An 18,169-nucleotide genomic window follows, 5' to 3' on the forward strand; every position below is an offset into this window, starting at 1 on the left:
TCCCTTGGACTGCTGGAATTCCCTCCCTCTTTCCTGCTTCTCTGACTGTACTAATTCGGCAGAAGTTTGAATGTAATGTGAACAGACATCTCGCTGCTCAAATCCTCACAGTCAGCCCCCTATTAAACACAATCTAATATAGCAGTCCAAGTGGCAATATCTCTTGTTGGGGGTTTAAAAGTTGATAAAATAAAGGGTCAAAGAAAATGAAACAAAACTGAAAGTAAAGACTGCCGGACAACACTGGATAGGGTCAATTAGATATTTGTAAATTTATGAGTTAAAAAAACCCAAAACAAAGAAAAGCTAAACAAGAATTAAAAGTAAAAGGACTCCGGGGCAACGCCGTGTAAATACAACTGATAATAAATTACATTCGCTTTATTCCTTAAGCAAAACAACAAAAAGTGACTTTCTTATTAAGAATCCAACCTCTTTTCAAAACTAATATACAGAAAAACTTTTTAAAAAGACTTTATGATGTACGTAACTGTCACGGAAGAACGGAAATGTCATATTCCAAAAATCACGTAAATTGATCAAGTATTTTTTTAACTAATAAAAATGTTTTTTGGGGAAGTGAGACGTTATACTTGATCCGCCATGCTTAATAAACAAAGGGACAACTCCATTCGAACTATCGAGATCAAAATCAACCTTGTAATGGCTACAATTTCCTATTAAAACCGTAAAAAATGATTTTCTATATATAAAAAAACTACTTAATTAATTTACTTGACTTTTGGAATATGACATCTGCGTTCTGTGATGGGTACGTACATCATACATATTTTTTTGCAATTTAGTTATTTTTGCGTTTTTTTTTTTATATAGGAATCCGAAGTATAAGTAATTACTTATGAAAAGTTATGCTAAAAAAACTATATCCGCAATTAAAACTGTCAAATCAATTCTGCTTTTTTTCTCTCTTAACTTGAATTGCTGATAATTAAAAAAAATTATAAAACAATAAAAAACAAACAAGCTAAAAACTAAATAATCGCACGACAGGTTCCCGTTTCTGAAAGCTTGTGTTCTGCCAAAGAGAAGCAATTACGTGCGTTGCTTAAAATATCAGCCTACCAACAAGCAGCAGAAAGAATAGCAACAAATCAGTCAGAGGTTACGTCCTTGAGATTTGTAGTTGAAGGTCGCTCTAACAACTGTCAGGGACAAACGTTGCTGCTCCTCGTCGTCTCGATTCGCAGTTCCTAAAAACCACACACACCCACACTCTGAGCGGTAGAAGCTGCTCCAAATCCTCTGCACAGCTCCGACCTGTTCATCTAAACAAAAATGGCGTGTCAACCGCAGTCCGAGGCTGACCTGAAAAAACAAATCACCATCCGAGGAATCGCCCAAGTTGGCGATGTGGCCGGAATCAAGAAAAGTTTCAATCGGCATTTGCATTTCACCCTGGTTAAAGACAGGAATGTGGCCACCCCACGAGACTACTTCTTCGCCCTAGCGCATACCGTGAAGGATCATTTAGTTGGACGATGGATCCGAACCCAACAGTATTATTATGAAAAAGACCCAAAGGTGCGTGAGTTTTTATTGTTGTTGTTTGCATTTTTTTTTAAAATATATATTTAATTTTAAAAATCAAACAATTTATAAATTCCCTGCAAACGATCTCCAGCTCTTTCGTTTTCCAACAACAATGTTTGTTTACAAAAATAAAAAAATAAAATCTTATTCGTTTACGTTTATTTTGCGTTTAGATGCATATTATTTAAAAATGCGATTTTTTAATAAGGTTAGATTTTGTATTGCACAATCGAAATTGTTTCTTTATTAGTTTTGTCAAGCAACGGTGTTTTTTTTTTGTTGTTTTTTTTTATATTTTATTATTATTAATACAAACTTTATCTATTTGATCTTGCCCCGGAGTTTGTTTTTTTCTGTTTTTTGTTGTTGTTTTTTTCGCTTCTGATTTAATTTATTTTTAGTGTAATTTTTATATATATATATATATATATATATATATATATATATATATATACTTTTTGAGAAATTACTTTAGGATTTTCGACGTTAACTTTAATCATTAGTCTCCACAACGTCCAATCGTCGATACACGAGAATTCCAAGCCAGAAATTATTTGCCATAAGACAGTTTAAATGCTTTCAAATTTCTTTAAAGTTTCACAGAGTCAAGAATTAATTTATTCATTTTTTTATTTAACTATTAACAAAAAGTTAAAATGGCTGACTTGTCTAAGAAAGAAACGGAAATGTATTATGGTGGAATTAATTTCTTATTTTTTAAAAGTACTTTTGCGTTATTGCCATTTTGATTAAAAAAAATCGATTGATACTTGAAAAAAAAAAACAATTTAAGTCGCGTAGTGGCGAGAAACACAAGTGGTCACACAATTTTATTAATATAGTAAATGTAACTTTTTACAAAATTAATCTATGCTTATATATCCAAGGGGGAAAAATCACCAGTTGTACAGGTGCACTTTTTTAAAAAAATCGAATAATCTCATATTTTTAAGAATTTATATTTAATCTAAAGTCCAAATAATATCACCAAAATCTCATCTCTTGATAATGATCGTCATATTATTGACTAATTTTTAAATATAATTTTCAAAAGTAAAAGTTTAATTTACATTTTTAATTTAATAATAATCATTTTAGGCTCGTTGCAAATCTCACTCATTTTAAAATGAATCTTATTAGGTTTTTGTAAACTCATTTATTTGAAAATAATTTAAACTTGCAAAAAAATGTGCAAGTTATTGTTTCATGTGTGGTATCTCTTTTTTTTTTCAAAACTAACAAATAAAATGTGAAACTATTAGGTGCAAGTCTATTATTGGGCCGAAAATGAAGTCGGTTACATGGAAAATCTGCAAGAAAACAGTATAACGTACGTACTTGTCATTGCATGTACATGTCATATTCCAAAAATCACGTAAATCGATCAAGTAGTTTTTTTTTTATTTAAGAAAATCAAATATTAAAGCACAGTTAATCGAGAATTACTAATGATCAATCGATGATCATCCGTTTTCATCATACAAGATTGAAAAGAAAAAAAAAATGACACAAAGATTATTAAAATGAAATGAAGATATGTGCTTTTTATAATAAAACCTTAATTCAAGAGATGCATTGTTTTATGTGCTTTAAAATAGAATAATATTTTCGTGAAGAAAATATTTGAAATTTCGCCTTTCTTCACAATTATGTGCGCTTTTATTATTATTATTATTATTATTATTATTATTATTATTATTATTATTATTATTATCGTGGTATCACCTTTCTTTCCATTGAAAAAGCACATAAAATATTTTCACTTTTCTTAAAAATTAAAATTATTTGAAAATTAAACTTGACATTTTAAAAATGTCCGGGGGGGGGGGTTCTTGTCTTTTTATTTCTGTCTTTTCGAATAAATTCATCAGTGCCTTGTGTTATTGGTTATTAATATGATGATGATAATAATAATAATAATAATGCCAACTTTGCAGAAAGTAGTGGCAGTGGCTGAAGCAAATGAGGCAATAGTATTACTTTACTGCCAATAATAATGGTTGGCTGTGTTATTTGGATCGTCACCAATACGTGATTTAACACAAGGTCGAGCTTAGGGGAGTTAAGATGCTCACAAAAAAGGAGGAAGTTTGGACGAGTGTAAAAATAGTAATTTTCAAACTCGTCGGTATTCCCTGACGAGATCGCCACAGGTCATAAACATATGCATCTTCCTCGAAAGGAGGAGGAAGAGGGGGAGGCAAAGCCTGGGAGGATGACCTCCTCAACAAGAATAGAACATTTTTAATGATCCCAGCCGCGCCGAATTGGCAGTCGAGTAAACTGCACTGTTGCTTGTTGAGGAGGGGTAGGGGGCAGAAATATGACACCAGTTTTTGTGGGCTTGTTTGTTCGACTCCTACTTTAATCGGGAGGGTAAAAAAAAAAATCACATTGCTTGCCTCCCCATAAGGGCAAAGTTAGATACTATATAATTTTTTTTTTTTTTTTTTTTTAATTCGGAAACTCCAACTTCCCTCAAAAGGGGGCCCTCTCCCTCTCGATTGCGAATCAAGTTGATCTTAAGCTAAGAATTTCCTCGTTCTGACTGCGGGGACAGACAGCGAGGATTGGTTTATTGTTCAACGGAATAGTCTAATTATGACAAATTTTGCACCCAGTATAAACTCTCTTTGCAGTAGGACACAAGTAGATAAACAGAACTGGTTACCGTATAATATTTCCTTAAGCGCTTTAACGAGCATCGCCTATTGTTGTGTTAGAACTATGAAATCAAAAATGTTGTTCCGTGACAATATACAAGTGTCAAGTTGTTAGCTTGCAACCAACCTAGCCAATCCATTTAGTTTGGGGGCTTGTCGGCTTTTGCGGGGAAGATAAAGTTTAATATTGTTGCGTATAACTATACTCATCTATGCACGCTACTTCGTTTCGTTTGTTTCGTGTTTTTTCGCCTTGTATGAAGGCATCTTATTTGGCACTTCGTCGAAAATCGTACTTTTCGCAGGTAACAACAGTTGTCCCATTCGACCTTGACATTAGTACTTGTTAAAATCACAACGACATAAGCCGATGTTTACGTAAACATTGATTAGATTTCGCAGTAACAAAAGAAAAATATTTGTGTTTTTTGTTTTGTTTTGAATTTTTATTTTTAACATTAATATTTGGAAAATATATGAAATTTTCATTAAAAAAAAAAAAAAAAGAGATTTTTTTGCGTTCAGTCTTACAGTCTAAGGCACTCCGTCGAAGTTTGGGTTTGCGAGTATATTTTAGGCATATTATTGTCATATATTATTTTCTATTCTTTGGAGGGTGGGGGTGGGGGGTCTTATCTCGAATGCTGCCTTCCAAAAATTACGTAATTGATCAAGTGTGTGTGTGTATGGTCAATGTCAAGTTTCTTTCCAACTCTCGCCAAAGCTTTAAAATGACGACCGTTTTAGGTTTTCGCTGGTGCTGAAAACGAATATCCCACTTAAATTTGGGGCAGATAAGTAGTTTTCATGATATGAAGAAATTACTTTTTCCAAAAGTGGGGGAAGCTCCAAGGCCCCAAAAAGCACCTGCTAAAAACTATACAAGTTCTATAATTGAATACCAACCTAAAAAAAAAGAAAAACAAAAGTATATTTTTGTGAACTGCTCGTGTAAACTTACTGACAGCATAATTAGCGTTCTAAATTATGAAAAAAATGAACTAATCTCTTAGTAAAAAACAGTGCCGGTTTTCGGGGGTGCTGAAAACGAATATCACAGTTAAATTTGTTTTATGATATGAATAAATTACTAGGTGGTTAGAAAGGTGCTCATTTTACGTTAAATTTATATAGGAAAGTGATCCTCACACTTTTTGAAAAAGTAATTTCTTCATATCATGAAAACTACTTATCTGTCCCAAATTTAAATGTGATATTCGTTTTCAGCACCACCGAAAACCTAGAAAAGTTGTCGACTTAAAGTTTTTTGGAGGAGTTGGAAAGAAACTTGACATTGACCATATATATATAACCATTTATAAGTGATTAATGTGAAATCGTTATCATTACAAAGCTGAGCTCGCAAGTTTGAATTACTGTAGAGTTATTTGCCCTTGTTTTCTCAAGGCGGCAACGCCACACAACACCTTTTAGCTTATTCATAAAATTTGATATTCTTTGTTAAATTTATGAAGTAGTTTTACTTTTATGTGATTTTTTTTATGACATCTGCGATCCGTGACAGTTACGTACATCATAAAGATTTTTTTGTATTTTTTGTTTTTTTAATTAGCTTGAATTCTGTACTCTCATTCTTTTTTCCTATTATTATCAAGAGCTACTCGAAGATAAGGACTAATGAAACATGTGATTGTCAGACGAAGGATGAAGGACACTATAGGAGTACTAACATTACTCAATGGTATAAACTGCTGCTTATGGAACGGTTTATAATAAGACATTTTTTATATTAGATCTGAAGACAAGTTGTAATTAGTAAGGAATCAGTGCTGTGGTAACGTGTTTCACAGGTTAGAAGCTCTTATGGAGAATCTCTGTCCATGGGAATTCTGCTTGTGCTATGTGCAGTGCCTCCCTAGATGTGGCGGCAGTACTCCATCTTAGGACATATCTGATCAGGTACTTTCTGGAGCAGTAAAATGATCCTATATATATATATATATATATATATATATATATAATTTCAACAATCTTAGCAACAGGCTTCATTTGCGTTTTCTATTTTTATATCTGGAGGGACAATTAGTCTTAAAAAAATCATCAAACTAAAACGCTTCTTCAAGGAGAGAGCTATTCATTTTGACTAGAGTAAAACAGTGATCCAAGCATTGATGATGAAAAGAGAGATGGTTGATTTTAGAAGTGTTACAAGTAAATAACCATTTTTTTCTTCTAGCATCACATGCTCTAGGTCCAAAGACTGAATCTTGATCACCAGTGCTCTTTAAAGTGCTGCCATAGACAGCAATGTCGTCTACATGCATGTCAACAAATGATTTCAGGATATGTTTTTTGTTAGATTATTAATGAAGATCAGGAACAGTGTTACTCTGAAATCAAATTTTAAATTGAAATGTCAAGTTTTCCTGAGTAGTCATACCTGGATTTTATTATTTTCCATATATTTGGAAAGAAAATATGGTTCTTGTCTGGAATTCTAAAAGACCAAAAGAAAATAAAAATCTGTATAATGTACGTACCTGTGACAAAGCGAAAATATCATCTTCTAAAAATCATGTAAATTGATCAAGTAGTTGTATTATTACATAAGAAAATCAGATTTTATGGGTATCAGAGGAAGGATTGTCTCGTCCGCTATTAAAAATAAATAAATAAAATAAAAACAAGGAAGATAAATCAACAATAATTCAAAACTTGCAAGATTTATGCTGTAATGCCTACAAACTCCTATTAATCGTTTAAAAATGATTTTTTTTAAATAAAAATAAAACTACTTGATCAATTTATACGATTTTTAGTGTATGATAGTTTCGTTTCATCACGAGTGCGTACATCATACAGCTTTTTCTTTATTTTTGTTTTGTAAAATAAGGAGAATTTTGGACAGAACCAATTATACTATTTTAAATCTTCATTTAATACCAAACAATGGAAATAGATTTAATCCTGTCGAGTGTTGGTCTACATATATTCGTATGTATGTGCTTTGGTGTCAGTGCGTCCATATGCGTTTGGAGGAGACAGCATCATGACCACCAATTGGATACGTACGATGGAATTAAAGAATTGGCAACAATCATGTATGAAATGATATGCATGTGTGTATGTGTAAGCTGAACGTTTACTGCTGACAGCGAACTGACTGATGTGGACGAAAATGTTTTCTTTCTTTCTGTTTTGTTCCAGCAAATAAAGTTGTTAGCTCCACGCGTGTTTTATATTTTTCCTTTACTCGATTTAAAGTTTACATTTTGCTTCTGTAAATTATTTTACAACGAATAACTTCACAAATGCATACATATGTATGTATATATATATATATATATATATATATATATATATATATATATATATATATATGTTTGGAGGTACAGAATTTATATACGGTTTTGAAAATAATAAGCGGACGTTTCTCAAGAGCTCTTTCGGCTATCATCTCATCAGGAGAAAATCGATAGCGTACAAAATAATATGTCGAAAATAAAGAGTATTTATTTTCAACATAATATTATTTTGTACGCTATCGATTAGATGATAGTCAAAAGAGCTCTTGAGAAACTTCCGCTTATTATTTTCAAAACTGTATATATATATATATATATATATATGTGTATGTATGTACTAGACTTTTTAACCCGTTAAAAATGGGCAAAAGTTATAGCCCGTTGGCTTAGAATGAGTGCTTTAGAATTGACATTGACTTAGTATGAATGCTTTATGCCAAACTTCTAGAGTAAATGTAGTATTGTAATGATTAATCCATATCAATCTCTAACTGTATATTGAATAGGTACCAATATTTACTTCGCTGCACTTAAAAATAACATAGGTCCATATAAAATTTCGCCATTATTATCACAGTAGTTTCTGAGAAAAAGTGAAACGGAGAGACAGACAAGCACACTAAGAGGAATATAATATAATAATATAATAATATAATCAGTTATTATTGAAAACTCGCCGTCCTCAGCCTAAACAAAAATAGAATTCAAATTTTAATAGAATTTCTAATAACAAATTGAACCTAGATTTTGTTACTAGAAAACGTCCTTGAGTAGTTTTCATTTATGATGTTAAAATTTTGGTTAATGTTAACTTGAGTGGAATCCTAAAAATGGCGGGTGACACTATTTCAAGACTTCTAATTATTGTACATGGTGTTCAAAAAGTCACTTAAAGGTTTTTAACTTAAATAGATTCTTTACTTTTTATATCTTCCTGTAATTTCAACACAATCTAAGACATTGGGAATTTTTTTTTTTAACAATCAAAATTCAAACCATCTTTATTTATGAAAAATAATGTCTTTGAAATGTTGCCCATTTTCAACTTCCCATATTTGTGCTCTTTCCAAAAAATTATTCATGACTGATTGCAGAATCTCTGGATTGCCATTTAACTCCCTTATTTCGTTTCTGATGCTTTCCTTCAATTCTTGCAGGGTTTGGTTTTTTTTTTTTAACATAGACTCTTTCTTTAAGATATCGCTACAAGAAAAAGGCGGAGCTAGTCAAGTCTGGGGAACGTGGTGGTCATTTGACATTGCCATAGCGAGAAATAATGTTGTCACCAAAACATTGCCTGAGAATCTTCATGGTGTCTCTTGCAATGTGCATATGTTGATCAATGCTATACTTATCCATAATTAATTTCCAAAATATTATCTGTAAGATATCTGAAATAGAGAAAAAAATAATCTGAACTAAACTTTGGCAGCAAGATAAAATGACAAAGATTTTCAACCCTTCAGTGACTTTTTGGACACCTGTACAAATATATATCTAATATATAAACGGCTCTCTGTTTGTCTGTCTCTCGGTCTGTCTGTCTCCATATTTTCAAACTCTATCTCCTCTGAAACTAAAAGTCGCAGAGCGGCTTTAGGGGTCTCAAACGATTGGATTTTTTTATGGGCCGTTTTTTTATGGGTCTTTAGCTGCTTAAAATTGTTTTTAAGGGGTCAAAAATGGGTCAAAATTGAAAATATCGTTAAACGTTTTGTACATTCATCTTAGTTTATTTTTAATTTTTAATTGGTTTATATGCGTGTCCTGTTGGTGCAGTGGTAACGTCATCAGCTTTGACTGCTACAGTTTCGGTTTCAATTCTAGCTGATGACACCTAAATACTTTTTTTTTTTTTTAAATCACGACTATAATAATATATACGAAAAAGCACATTTTATGCCCGACCAAAGCTGGGCGCCACCCCCTCTGCTAGTGTGTATATATATATATATATATATATATATATATATATATATATTAATGAAAACAAAGGGATGTAGTGTTTACCTGATATACGCAATGGTGAACTTCAAACTAATATAAATAACAGTATTTATATATAGAAAATTTAATCCCAACCAAATTAAAAAAGCTCAATACGTGATAGAGAGTAGAGCTTATTATAAGAGAAAGAAAATTAAAACTGTAAGTTGAAATTTACAAACAAAATTTATTGTTCGACTGAATACTCCAAAAAATAATTTACTAAGTCCTTATTCTGCAGAGTTTCAAAGAATGCTATTTTTATTATTATTCTCATCAGAGGACATAAAGAAATCAGCAAATTATATTTGTAGCAATGCTAGGATTTGCTAGTTAAGGCATTAAGTGAAATCACAATTTATTGTAGTCATAAATTGCCAAATAAAAAAATGAAAAAATATTGGATATGTAAAAAACTAATACAAAAACAAACTGCGCATAATATTTCAGCTTGAATGAAACTCCTCTAGAGTTGATCCAAAATGTAAAATAGTACATTAGATAGAATCTATTCCAAAATAAGTTCAGCGTGACGATGCATATAATCCAATTGGAAAGTTTTCAAGAATCCAATTGGAAAGTTTACAAAACAGCTGAAATAATGAAAATTGTTTTTTCCGGGCAGTGCAGTAGTCCAAAGAGAAGTCTGTCCCTAGTCAAATGGGACCTAATATTAAGAAGAGAGAAATCCAAAATAAGAACTTTCATCATCGGCTTAAAAAAAAAAGTGATTTCAAGCGGGCGGGGGGGTTAATTCTAGATGAAATATTATGTGCGGTTTGTTTTTATATTAGTTTTTTACATATCCAATATTTTTCTTGGCAATTTATAACTACAATAAATTGCGGTTTCACTTAATGCCTTAACTAGCAAATTCTAGCATTACTACAAATATAACTTGCTGATTTCTTTATGTCCTCTGATGAGAAGAATAATAAGAATAGCATTCTCTGAAACTCTGCGGAATAAGGACTTTGTAAATTGTTTTTTGGAGTATTCAGTCGAACAATAAATTTTGATTGTTAAGTTCAACTTACAGTTTTAATTTTCTTTCTCTTCTATATATTAATAAGTTTAATAAATTTAAAAAAAAAAAAAATATTAAGATTGTTATCCACGCTAGCTGGAGAGGATCCAACATGGCTTATTCTTACACACTTTTCTTAAAAGTTCTAAGATGACCGTTTTATGCTGAGTGATGCATTATTGTTATGAAGGAATTGCTTCTTTTGTTCCAACTGAATAAGTTTGCAGAAAAATAAAATTATCAATTTTAGAATAATGAAAACTTTGTAGAAAGCTTGTAGATAATTTTATTTCTTCATTAATTTACTTGTTCAGAAAAAATTAAATTCTTTCATAACCATAATGCATCACTCAGATTAGGGAAAAAAGTATGTAAACAATAAAAAGTCATGTTGATTCCTCTTCAGCTAGCATCAACATATTAAATGAAGGGAACTAACTAGTTTGTCTTTGACATGTATATCTAACAATGTCATGAGGAGTCTGGAATGCGGATAAGTATATAAGTGCATGTCTATATTTGTATCAATAGAGGTAATGCAATTTTCCGTGCAGCAATGAAGAAAAAGAATTCTATCAGAAAGTATGCGCCATCTTGAAAACTGAACTAAACTTTGGCAGCAAGATAATAGAAGCTATTAATACCTTAGCCACCCGTGTTGTAAGCCATCATTCTGATGTATTCAACTATACAGCGCTAGGTATGTTGAAGATCAAAAGGAAGATTCACAAACTCCTTGCAGATAATGATATGCAACATCCAAAATGAGATGGGAGCAGAAGGTATTTACCCAGCAAAAAAAAGGAAGGAATAAAGCTAAGTTGATTAACAATTTGATTGCAAAAATACTGTGAACAACCAGGAATGGTAAAAACAAGTCATAGACTCTTAGTATTGAAAACATGAAAGGCTTAGATATAGAGATGGTCAATAACAAATTCCAATGCACTAAATGTATCGAAGTGAAACCAGTGAGGGTTGAGGATATGCATTGCATGGAAAGACATGATATGAGAGTGATATGATTTTTATGTGTAAAAACCGGTAAAGTTCTTATGAACATCAAAGAAGATGAAATCTAGAGAGTATAGGGAGGTGTGTGCAGAAAAGCAGACTTTGATAGTATGGTCACGTTGGAATGGGAGAATAGATGAAAATTCTTGGGTTAATAGATGTACAAAATTTCAAGTTTCAATTTATAGGGGAAGACTAAGGAAAATATGAAAGAAAGTGATAAAACTGGATTTAAGGATAAACAAAAACTTACTTGTCCAGAAATAGTTTAGTTTGGAAGTGAGTTTCTTAAAGCCATCCAACACATGCCAGCATGTGTTATAAAATGGGCATTAAAGTGACGATGATGATGATGATAAAAATCATTGAAAGATTTCAAAGCATTGCTTACAAATTTGATGATATTTCTTAGATTATTTTTTTTCATTGTTAATGAATCGCCACTTATCAAGGCCAAAAGCCACTCTAGGATAAGGGTTAAAATTCTCAGATAAAATACCAAATCAAAATTCTATTTTCATTGTATCTAAAAACTTCTACTGTGCATACATAAATCTTTGCAAAACATAAGCATTGATATCAAATTTACTTTGGCAGCACAATTGACCACCAAATTATGACCGTTCTAAGTTTGTTAAAAATTAGGAAATTTGCCATCTTGTATATTATTGGACCAGAGTCCAATTTTCAGTGTCTCAATAAAAACACAGGCTTTGAACAAGTTAAAAATCCTTCTTACAAATTTAACATCATCTTAATCATAATCGAAGCAATAATTATTTGATCAATTGATCACTGTTAGTACTCACATAGTGTTCCTCAGTTTTCTGCTGATGATCATTCGTTAGGTAAGAAAACGGAGCATATCACATGCCTGAAGAGAACTTCCTGTGTATGCATTCAAAAAATTTCTGGCAGATGATTCCAAATCGAATGTTCATATGTATATTGAGGGACGGGGGGGGGGGCATAAAGTATAGTTTCGGGGAATTTCAAGAAGTCTGAGTTTTACAAGATGCAGAATCTCACAACTAACTATTGCAGGATTTTATAAAGAAACCTAAAATTACTTTAAAAAAAGAATTAGAAATACATGAAACCGGCAAAAGCAGTTGTATTAATTAAACTTACCTGAATGACAGAATGTTTGCCAAAGTATAAATACAAATACATTTACTGGTTGTCTCTACCTGGTACTGTTTTTATTTGCAACTTGTTTTACTTTTCTGTTTGTTTTTTTTTAATTTATTTGTTTAATTTTTTTGTATCAATCTGTATTTGTCCACACAAGGTACCACATTTTTTTAAGATGGCGGCCATAAAATAATTCTAACTTGGATAAAGTATTTTGGCGAAGGAATTCAATCAAGTTAAATTTTATTTTTCTTGATGCAACAATTTACAATAAAAATTAATGAACTAGAATCAAATATAGTAGGAAGAAAACTATTGATGACAGGGAAATTATAAAGACACTAACTTTACTTCATATATTAGATAAGTAATCATGCAGATAGTTTTGCTGTATCACAGCTCTTCAGTTCGGCTAGACAGGCAAATTCATCAGGCTGAGATTGAAATCAGATTGTGGTTTTTAGACAATCCAAGCTTCTATCCACTATACTGTCTTTACAAATCTGGGTATTTGTATCTGTATAAGTAACGTTTCTTGATTAATAGTTTTCTTCATACAAAAATTAATGCTTCGTTCTAGTTTGTCAGTTTTCTTTGTGACAAGGAAAAGGTATTTTGATTCAATTTCTTTCAAAAAATAATTAATCTGTCTTGGAAGATTTTAAAAATGTATACAATATAGAAGTAATTGTTTATAAGACATAATTAATTAGTATTGTATAATAAATAGAAAAGTGAAAACTTGGGTTGAAGATCTAAAGGTGCTCTTTTTTTTCTTTTGTTTTTCTTTTTTTCTCTTTTTTTTCTTTTTTTTTAGAAACTCTTGAAAATTCAATCTTTATTATTATCGCATCTTTTTAGTTTTTAAAAATTACTTTGACAGCCACCACCACTACTACAATCATCATCATCATCATTGGTTTAATGTTCATGTTACATGCTGGCATATGTTGAATAGCTTTAAGAAATTGACTTCCAAAGTAACTTGTCTCTGGCCAGGTCTTTACTTATCCCCTTTCTCTTAAGTCTATTTTTATCACTTTCTCCTATGTTTCTCTTGCCCTTTTACTGTAAGAACTCCTGCCGCAGGTCAGCAGATGTGACCTTTGACCCTGTCGAAACTGTAATGCCTGTGATCATCTTCCGGGAGTCCTTTACAGGATTCTTGTCAGTCGCAGGCGTTTTCATCAGATACCTATGCCGGCGTCCACTGAAAATTAATTAGCTCCTCATGCAGATCAAAAGAAAACAAACACAGAGGTTTCTAGTCTACTAAAAGTTAATTCACAAAATTACAGGTGTTTTACATATGTACAATTATTCAGTTCGATTACTCCAGAAAGCAGTCCGAAATCTTATTCTTCGTTCTGTACGATGGCGACCGTGATGAAAAGGGGGGGGAGTCTCTTGGGTAAGTGTTCTAGCCTCCAGATCTAGCTCCAATCTAATCTGCTCCACGCCAGGCATTTGATTATATTGGAAGGTGATGGGTAGGGTAAGCTGTTTCCCAGACCAATCAGAATTCAACACGTTATTCGGGGAATTCCCGAATCCTTGTTTGTGTACAAACCTAACAGAACTTTCATAGGCCTGCGAATCTGAGATCAGAACTCAAATTTGTTCACACGCTCAGAAAGCTTAGCACCTTGACCTCTTGCACTCAAAAAGCCAGACATCCTGAGCACAGGTTCGTCAGGTCAAGAACGAATGTATGATTTCATTCTAATTTTAATCTAACATCTCTTGTCACTTTTCTCAGAAATAAAATATATATGTTTTACAAAAACACAATCAATTCATCCTTTCCGATAGGTTACCGGCCGTTGTCTGGCATCTAATAATATTTAACAGACAATATCAGCATCATTACCTGGCCTTTCTCAGTGTTTCAGGGGTTTCAATCTCCCCAATGGGGAGCGATATCGCTCCCTGAGGCAGTCATGCCACACTGCTACCTCAACTGTTCTACATTTACTAACGCTAGAACTTTCATCCATTCTTTCATCTTGTTTTGCATATATCTCCCTCTACTTTTTAGATTTAATCTTCCTTTGAGCTCATCAGAAATAGCTTGTCTTTAAGACTCGCATTACACATCCATCGTATCATTCTCGTATCACTTTTTCTCCTTGCAACGCATGTCCTTGGCCCTCACTAGTCAGATTCCACTTCTATACATTATCACTAGGACTATGACAAGAGAATATTCTTTTCATTATTTTGACTCTTGAGTATATATCAGTTAATATCTTATGTGTTTTTAGATAGAATGATGTGGTTCTCGATTGATTAACTGTGTCGGATATATACTCGAGAGTCAAAACAATGAAAAGAACATTCTCTTGCCATAGCCCTAATTATCACACTGTGTACAGATGCTTGGTAGAATCTTCCCTTGGTCAACAGTGAAAATTCTCCGCTTTTAAATAATGGTGTTCCTTTAACTTACTCCATCCACTCCCAATTCTTGCTATAACACTAGCACCAGTTTCACCTTGTAATACACTGGTATCACCAATCTAATTTTGCTATCCATATACATCTCAGATACATAAAAACTTTTTGATACCTTCGCTCCACCATGTGTGTATGTATGTGTGTGCGTGTATATATATATATATATATATATATATATATATATATATATATATATATACATATATATATATATATGTGTGTGTGTGTGCTCGTTATGGTGTTAAATGGTAATAAAACAAAAGGAACACAGGACTTTTAGAAACAAACCTGTATTCACATATATTACAGGCAAGGCGGGTTGAGCAATACCATTCCTCAACTGTTGGGCGTTTGCACACGACCTCCTTGGCCGCGTACCAATCTCTGATTCCGGGCACCGGAACTCATTACCGGAAGTGACGTCACCAGAGGAAGTGATGTCATGAGATAGACCATTAATCCCATGGAAAGGCATCTCCAACACCTCTTCCCAAGCTTTTTGTTCGTAAAATCTGTCAGTACCTCTTCCTTTTAGGGTTTACCATCAATGGCTCGATAAACTTTCTTTTACAGAATGACTGCCATAGTTCAGGTGTTGGTTCAGGAGGTTCAAGATCAAAAGTTTCAAAGACAGTGTCTATCGGCTCATCTTCCAATGGTGGACTGTTGCTGGTTTCAACTGATCGACATCTTCTTAGTTGGTTCTGGTAACGTTTGTGGGTATATGTTGGTCCTTGGACGATATATACCATGTCATCGACTCTCTTAGTAATTGTACCCACCTCCCAGAATGATGTGTTGTTTTTATAACTTTTGAAAAACACTCTTTCACCTGGCATGAAACGTTTACTGGGTACACAAGTGGTCACTAGTGGCCTTGAATCTTTGGGTAAGAATGTGTCAAAAATCTCACTTTCCGTGCAAACATCGTTTCTGCAGGTGAAACTGCTGTTGGTGTGTTCGGGTTGGGTGTAATCCTATACCCGTGTAGAAATTGTTGAAGTGCTTCATCTGTTGGGGTCCCTTGAGCTTTCTTCAGTGCTCTTTTAAGCTTGTCCACAAAGCATTCCGCTTGCCAATTCGACCTAGAATGGTATCGGAGAGTGGTGATATGATTAACTTGGAATGTATCACAAAAACTTTTGAACTCAGCAGACGTAAACTGGGTTCCGTTATCATTTACGATGCAATCGACTACACCGAAACGTGTGAACAGTTTATGTAAGAAATTTATAGTCGTTCCAGTTGTCGGTCTTCTGCATCTCAATACTTCAGACAACTTGCTGTAATTATCGACTATGATTAAGTAATAATTGTCCTCAAGCGGACCCACAAAATCAATGTGCACCCTAGACCATGGCTGGTCAGTCTTCAACCAAGGTTTAAACATAGTAGGTGGTGATTTAGCTGCAAGGGCGCAGCCTGTGTACAAGTCTAATCTTCTCATTGATGTCCTTGTCCATTTTAGGCCAGTAGACATAGCTCCTCATCGAACTCTTCATACAATGTTTCCCAGGATATCCTGTGTGAAAATCCTGTAGAATTCGTTTTTGAATACATTTGGGAATCATCACTCTTTCGCCATATAGTAAAATTTCATTGCAAACCGAAAATACTTCCGGAACATCACCCTTTATGGCGATCTTATTTTTTATGTCACAGATGAAGTCATCTTTGGCTGCTTCCCTTTTAATCTCCGGTAGAGACACTGGGAGTTCTCTGATTGAGTTGCACCTCATCGTTTTTATTTCTCTGTCCATCCAAAGAGTGGCAATGATGGAATCTTCAAACGATCCCTTTTCAATGGTATCAGCCTAGATAGGCTATCCGCATGGCTAATTTGTTTCGAAGACATAATTCAGTAATAATGTTAATAATGTACCCCATCTCAACAGTCTATTAGCCGTATATGTCGGTAAGTCTTTTTTGGAACCAAAAATCCTTAGCAACGGCTTCTGATCCATTTGCAATGTAAACTTTCTGCCGTGTAAATACCTATGAAACTTTGTCACAGCGAATATAATACTCAAGGCTTCTTTTTCAATTTGAGAGTACTGTCTTTTGGCCGGTAGTAGTGTTCTAGATGCATGTGCGATCAGTTTCCTGGTACCGTCATGCATTATATGAAGTACACAAGCTCCCACACCAAATGAATGAGCTTGTGCCACATGCTACTATTATTCTCAACCTTGGATCATAGCATGTCAAAAAGAGATCTGAAGTTAACGTCTCTTTGATCTTCTCAAACGTCTTCTGGCAGTTCATTTAGTGGGACACGCAAATCATGCATATTCTTGATGAAGACTTGGTAGAAATTAGCCAGGCCCCTAAAGCTTTGTAGTGCTTGCACATTATTGGGAGTAGGCATGTTCTTTATGGCTTCCGTCCTCTTAGAATCGGGGGGTCTATCATCTTCATCAATAATGTGAAATAAGTAACGTATTTCCTTCATCAGGAAGTCACACTTTGCTTCTTTTACTTTCAAACCGAAACTTTGAATTTTTTCAAAAACTTCATGTATGTGTTTTCACTGCTCATCTGTGGATTTACTGGCTATGACAATATCATCCAAATAGACAAAGCGAAATCAAGGCCACCCAGCATGGTGTCCATGATATGCTGGAAAATCGTAGGTGCGACCATGACTCCGAAAGCTAACCTTTTAAACTTGTAGAGTCCTCTGTGTGTATTTATACAGAGGAGATTTGAACAGGGATCTGCAAATATGTGTCACTCAAATTCACCTTAGAAAATACTTTACCACTGTTTAATTTGTTGAATATCTCCTCTGGTGTGGGAAGTGAATAGTGGTAATCTTTGAGGGCTGCGTTCAGACCTGTGGAGAAATCTGCACGTACAAGAATCTGGTTTGTTTTCTTGGTCACATAGATGATAGGGGCTGCCCAATTACTGCTGCTTACTTTCGATAGTATTCCGGCCTCTTCTAGCTGATCCAATTCCTTGTCAATTTTCTCTGTTGCTGCAAATGGGACATTTCGTTTCTTCTTGAAAACAGGCAGTCTTGTGACTGGGTGGTACTTATTAGGTGTAGCCTGAGTTTTCTTACTTCC

The 18,169-nt window shown here is 33.5% G+C and overlaps 1 protein-coding gene across 1 annotated transcript in view; it reads left to right on the forward strand.

The window, feature by feature from the left end:
- Window positions 1–998: 998 nt before the first annotated feature.
- Window positions 999–18,169, forward strand: part of LOC145293880 (glycogen phosphorylase, brain form-like) — a 95,008-nt gene continuing 77,837 nt past the window's right edge. Inside the window, exon 1 of the mRNA XM_080140637.1 lies at window positions 999–1,542. Coding sequence (XP_079996763.1) covers window positions 1,297–1,542 — 246 coding nt within the window. The 5' untranslated portion in view covers window positions 999–1,296. The remainder of the gene's footprint in view (window positions 1,543–18,169) is intronic.

The sequence above is a fragment of the Euprymna scolopes genome, chromosome 15, assembly GCF_053919585.1.
Source record: "Euprymna scolopes isolate OS-2025 chromosome 15, ASM5391958v1, whole genome shotgun sequence".
Lineage (NCBI taxonomy): Eukaryota > Metazoa > Mollusca > Cephalopoda > Sepiida > Sepiolidae > Euprymna > Euprymna scolopes.